Source organism: Clytia hemisphaerica, unplaced genomic scaffold (genome assembly GCF_902728285.1).
Source record: "Clytia hemisphaerica strain Z4C2 unplaced genomic scaffold, Clytia hemisphaerica genome assembly, whole genome shotgun sequence".
Taxonomy (NCBI): domain Eukaryota; kingdom Metazoa; phylum Cnidaria; class Hydrozoa; order Leptothecata; family Clytiidae; genus Clytia; species Clytia hemisphaerica.
Genome location: NW_027104257.1, coordinates 49,964 through 55,294, shown reverse-complemented (window position 1 = coordinate 55,294; position 5,331 = coordinate 49,964). Strand labels below are relative to the sequence as shown.

The window sequence follows — 5,331 nt, the reverse complement described above, 5'->3', positions numbered from 1 at the left end:
AGTCGTAGAAAACTGCTTTTGTTTGCGCATGAAGCTCATTGCTTACTTGCTCAGGTCCGTCGCATTTTCATGTGATTTGACTAGATTTCTTTCATGATATTTCTGCGTTGAGTTACTTTTGCTATCTCTTACTTCAAAGTAATAGTTATAATTTACCAAATTATAGTGAAGTCACTGTTCACGTCAACTGATCATAACTTTTGCGTGTTTGTCGATATTTTTAATCAAGATATTTTTTTCCCAAATTGAGAGCATTATTTGCCAAAGCTGGCTGCCCTTTCTGAAATGTGGAGTTTAATTCCTTTAACTTTAAAAATGCATTCCAGAAAATCTCATTCTTTGAAAGTCATGTTTTTAAACCGCTCGATTAAATTTCAACAAGTAAAAATTTGAAAAATAATTTGATAAATTATCAAAATCAGAAATTGAAATTAATTTTCCTGGACAACTTTTTCCACATCTTTTTAAAGGCTCTGGCGATTTTGCTCGATTTAGTTGTTTCTTTCTGTCTATTATACCTTTGAAGAATAAATATGTAATTTTTGTATTTATATTGGTCCATCTTACATAGACTTTTTGTCTTTATACCACAACCACCACCCAGGGTGTGTGAAATTTTTTGAATACTTATCCTCTTCTGAAGATGATCTTCATTCTCATTTGACTGCAGTTGATGGTACTTTAAATCTAATGAGTATTTTTGATGCTATTTCGAGGACCACGCTTTTTATTTTTCCCTTGATTGTTCTATTACTCTGTTAAGTGGCTGCCCCGAGGGAATTTATGTTAACCAGCATTTAGCGGATTAGCAGAATTTTTTAGTTCTCCTTATTAGCGGTGATTAGTATTTTCACAATTTTCTTATTTTGACGGTTGTTTTTAATTGCTGTTAGCATCCATACCATCATTTTATTGCAGTAAATATGATATTGCCACAAAAACGGTCTATTATTATCACCTACCCATATTTTAATAAATACAGTTTAAAGCAATTCAACACTCAGAAACTGAAAATCTTGAAAACTGAAATTTTATTTCTGGTCATTCATAGCTATTTCTGCTTGTTGGTTTTAATGGACAGTTTAGTGCGCAGTAAGGTCATCTTCAGAATAATGTTTTTGCATTGATATTCAATCACATGATGATAATATGTTGTGTTGTCCTTTTGTAAAAGGTGAATTTTTCTCTCCGATTTCAAACATGTTTTCTAAGAGTCTCTCTGCCTCTCTGTAAGGTCCTTTTTATCAGATAAATAGCGTGGTGCCTTGTTTGTACCCTTAAGGCAGCATCTGTTACATTTCAATGATAATTTGTTTCTATTGTCTGATCATTTGATTTGTATCACTTGATTACTCACTCAAACCAAAAATTGAAATCTTTGTCTAACTCTGTAACTTTTGACAGAGAGCTCTTGGAATTTAGGACTTCCCAGAAAAACAATAAATAACAGCTCAGTGAAGTTCTACGGTCAAAGATAGGTCACTGACATTTTCAGGCAATAAATTTTATCATTCAATTTTCTTAGGCTTCGAACCTATTTCTTCTTCAACATATTGAGTTATCTTTCGAACGTTCACTAAAGCGTTTTTTTTTCTGGGAAAAATACCTTAAACATGTTGGGAGATGAAATAACATTATTATTATATTACGATGATAATATGCTCTGTTATTAGATTTTTTCAAGAGTATTTTTATTGAGAGGTTTTTGTTATGGATAAGTAGATATAGATATTTATTATAGCCCTTTACAATATGCAAGTCATAAGATTCGTGATCTCTTGGTTACATCATTGCTAATCATTGCTCTCCCCGTATTTTTGCTAGTAAGCGTCGATATGGGTTTTTGATTGTGGTTGCTGTAGCCAAGCAAAGCCCTCAACTTGTTAAGGCCGGTCTCCACTTGCGCGCGCTTTCAATCGGTAACACTGTGTGATTTTATGTGGAGCAAACATCAACAGAAGTAACCAAGTTAGTATGGTTAAGCTCTCCATGGCGATTATCAGAAGTAAAAGTTTAATAAACACTTGACTACGAAACAGTGACCATTGATTTTATTAATGTTTTCGCGCTCTTTTGCTCTAAATGCACCGATTTCTTTATAAAAATATGTTTTCAAACTTTTTCTATCCATCGTTGTTGATCATTTAGTTCACAAATTAGAAAGAAATAGGTGCGCTTCTACCGGGTGAGATGCGAAATCTTGACTTGCAAAAGAAAAGGATCTATGATGACTAACTGACAGATCAAAAATTTTAAAAGAAAAAGTTCTATTATAAATACGAAAAATATTTACATGAAAAAATGTTACATGTTCTGTGTTTGTTCATTTCCTACATTCCCTTTGTAAGAATTTGATCCCTTCCAGTGTTTTTGTTCTTTCGAAATTGGGCTCTTCCAGAAAAATTGTAAATGGGGGGTGGAGGATATTTTGTCCGGGGGGGGGGGTAGCAAAAAATCATCAGAATTTGCCTTGTCCGGGGGGTAAATTTGCTCTGTCCGGGGGGTAATTTGGGGTGTCCGGGGGGTCAGCAAATGCTTGTCCGGGGGTAAAACCTATTGTCCGAGGGGCCAAAAGTCACCCTGTTCGGGGGTTAAATCACTAAAAATTGTTATATCCTCCACCCCCCATGTACAATTTTTTTCTGGAAGAGCCCATTATATGTCCAACAAACTAAATAAAATGGGTCAAATCTCGTTAAAAAAAAGTTTTTCTCAATTGCAAAGCTTCTTCCCCCGATGCCTCTTTTTTCATCCATTAATGAAATATAATCACACTATGATTTTTCGAATTATACGTTTTGTAAAGTATTAACTCTTTTTTAACATGTTATGTTTTCTCAATAGCTATATATTCAACATTGAATTTGATTGCAGTGATAATCCGAATAAATATTGAATCTTAGACTTGATTCGATTGATCGTGTAGCTAATCTCTGGTTTCATTGGAGTGCGTGTTTTTCACTTAATAAGATTTCGTTTTGATTGGTAACGCTGGTGGTACGCTTTCTCCATCTGGATCTATTGCTCCATTCAATGGTTTATTTGTTGCCCTCATAATAGAATCACCAGCCTTTGAATGGTGACTTTTTGTAACATTGACATAACCGTGTGACATTCGATTCTGCGAATTACGTTTTGTCGGCACTGGAGGTTTACTATTGTCTGGCGATTTTACAACCGATGAATCTTTCAGGTTCGTCTCTTGGTTCTTCTCGGTAACGTTGGTATATCTCTGAGAAATGCATTCCTCTTGGTCCATTAAAGAGAATTGCTTAATAGAATGTGAAACCGATTCAACACTTGGTATCTCTTTCATCGAATCTTGTTCATAATTATCTTTGTTTTTCTTTGGAACATTTACGTACCCTTGTGAGTCTATATCGTCGTTTTCCGACGGATATTGCTGGTCATACAAGTCGGCTTTCGGATTTTGACATTGGCTGCCTTTATGGACATTCACATAACCGTGAGACGAAACATCGACATGGTTCTGATCTACTGGTAAATCACTAAATTCACCAGATAACAACATTTGATCACTACTGTCATTGAACAATGTTACTGGATAGTCGTTCGAATCGTTCAATTCAGAATAGACCGAACTTTCATAATTTTCATTGTTTGTAACAAAACCACAGTTCTCATAAAAGTCTTCTCTCTCTTCAAGGAGGTCAGTGTAATCATAAAGATCCATTTCTTCTATCAAAAATTTGTGGTGAGTGTGTCCATTACCGTCAACTTTCTCTTTAACACGTTCGCAGATTAGTATCAATTCATCTTTGGTAAATTCAACCACGGGATGTTCACCATGCAATATCTCTAAATCCATCAACGAATCTGTTGGGAAAACGTGAATCTGCAAACCTTTTATTGGATCTTTAAAACAACCAATAACAACATTCTCCACTGATTGGCCTTTTATTAAGACTGTCTGATTAGACAACGAGCTTCCTATCGAACTGAAGCCGGCTGAATATCCGAACATACCTAAGCAAGGTAGTTCTCGTGAATAAACAATCTCGGAGATCGGGCTCTCCCGCTTTTCGTTATAATCGACACATTTACGTAGTTCGATTTGTAATGTGTCCGGAAGAACAATTTTCCGATTATCGGGTAAAACCGTGCAATTTAATTGCTTTCGATTACGCTGTACTAAAGACAGTCGTTTCGACGCAGGTCGTAAAAATAAAATATCGCCGATATCGAGTACATTATCCTCGTAAACACACTTCGACATTACAGCTACGTACTCTAACTCGTCAGATTTTCGACATTTTATGACGTCATCGATAGTGCGATAAGTCTTACTATTGTCCAACAGTTTTATTCGAATCTCGTCATCAGTCATACTTATCGTAGATTGGACGTCGTTTTGTTCTTTAATGTTGACGTCATTTGACGTCACTTGTTGGCATAGTAACGTCACTTTGTGATGCTTGTTTGAAGAGAATTCTTGGACAGATTTTGTTGGAATCACTTGGACGGTTAAAGGCAGATTGAAATCTTTGACCACTTTTGAAAGGGGGTAGAAATTAGCCTGTGGTTTGATAGCTGCTGTAGGCATTCTTTTGATGGTTTAAACTTCTATCTGTCTAGATGAGAAAAGGAAAATGTTAACATTATGTACAGTCAGTACAGTTTAGCCTAATAGATACTGAAAATAGCTGAAAGTAATTTGATAGCGAGAGAAGGATCCACCCTCAATGCCACACTGCCCCTTCTTTGGAGGGTCATAAGTCTTGGTACAGACACTTAGAAAAGTGTCACCATCATTTTTCTGACTCTCCAATAGCTATCCTTGCGTACTTTTCTTACTTTTGATACCAATTCGGTACCCTTATCTCATGGACCACCTAGATTACCCAAGCTACCAAACTAAGCTATCCACTGGCTTTGATTGGGGACCAACTTGACCACCAGTTGAATGTAATGTTTTACCGACTGAGCTTACCCTACTCCCTCCAAAAACATTTCTTGATTTTAAAGATCATTGAATTGTCATTGAAAATAATCTTGCGTCGCACACAAAATTCCAATTATTTTACCTACTTTAGTTAGCTACGTCAACGTAGGTTTTTGTCCCAGCTGGCACACATCGTTGTTTCAACGTTCACCTAACGTTAAAAGGACGTTGTGAACGTTAGATAAACGTTGAAACAACGTTGTGTGCCAGCTGGGGTACGAACACGCTGTCAAATACACAAACAAAACTTGTTCTGAAATGATTTTCCGTACAAGTGTACAAGTGTAACCTAAAACATTTTATAAAACGTTGCATATATATGAATGTTGCATTTTCACTCACAACTCCTCAAAACACAAAAATGACTG

The 5,331-nt window shown here is 35.9% G+C and overlaps 1 protein-coding gene across 1 annotated transcript; it reads right to left on the bottom strand.

Moving 5' to 3' along the window:
* Positions 1–2,953: 2,953 nt before the first annotated feature.
* Positions 2,954–4,584, bottom strand: LOC136816606 (uncharacterized). The gene has a single exon (XM_067072947.1). The coding sequence runs from the start codon at positions 4,562–4,564 to the stop codon at positions 2,963–2,965; it is 1,602 nt and encodes a 533-aa protein (XP_066929048.1). The 5' UTR covers positions 4,565–4,584; the 3' UTR covers positions 2,954–2,962.
* Positions 4,585–5,331: the final 747 nt, after the last annotated feature.

Bases quoted from the DNA above. Each gene is read 5' to 3' on its own strand.
- LOC136816606 (XM_067072947.1), bottom strand. From the start codon at position 4,564: ATGCCTACAGCAGCTATCAAACCACAGGCTAATTTCTACCCCCTTTCA.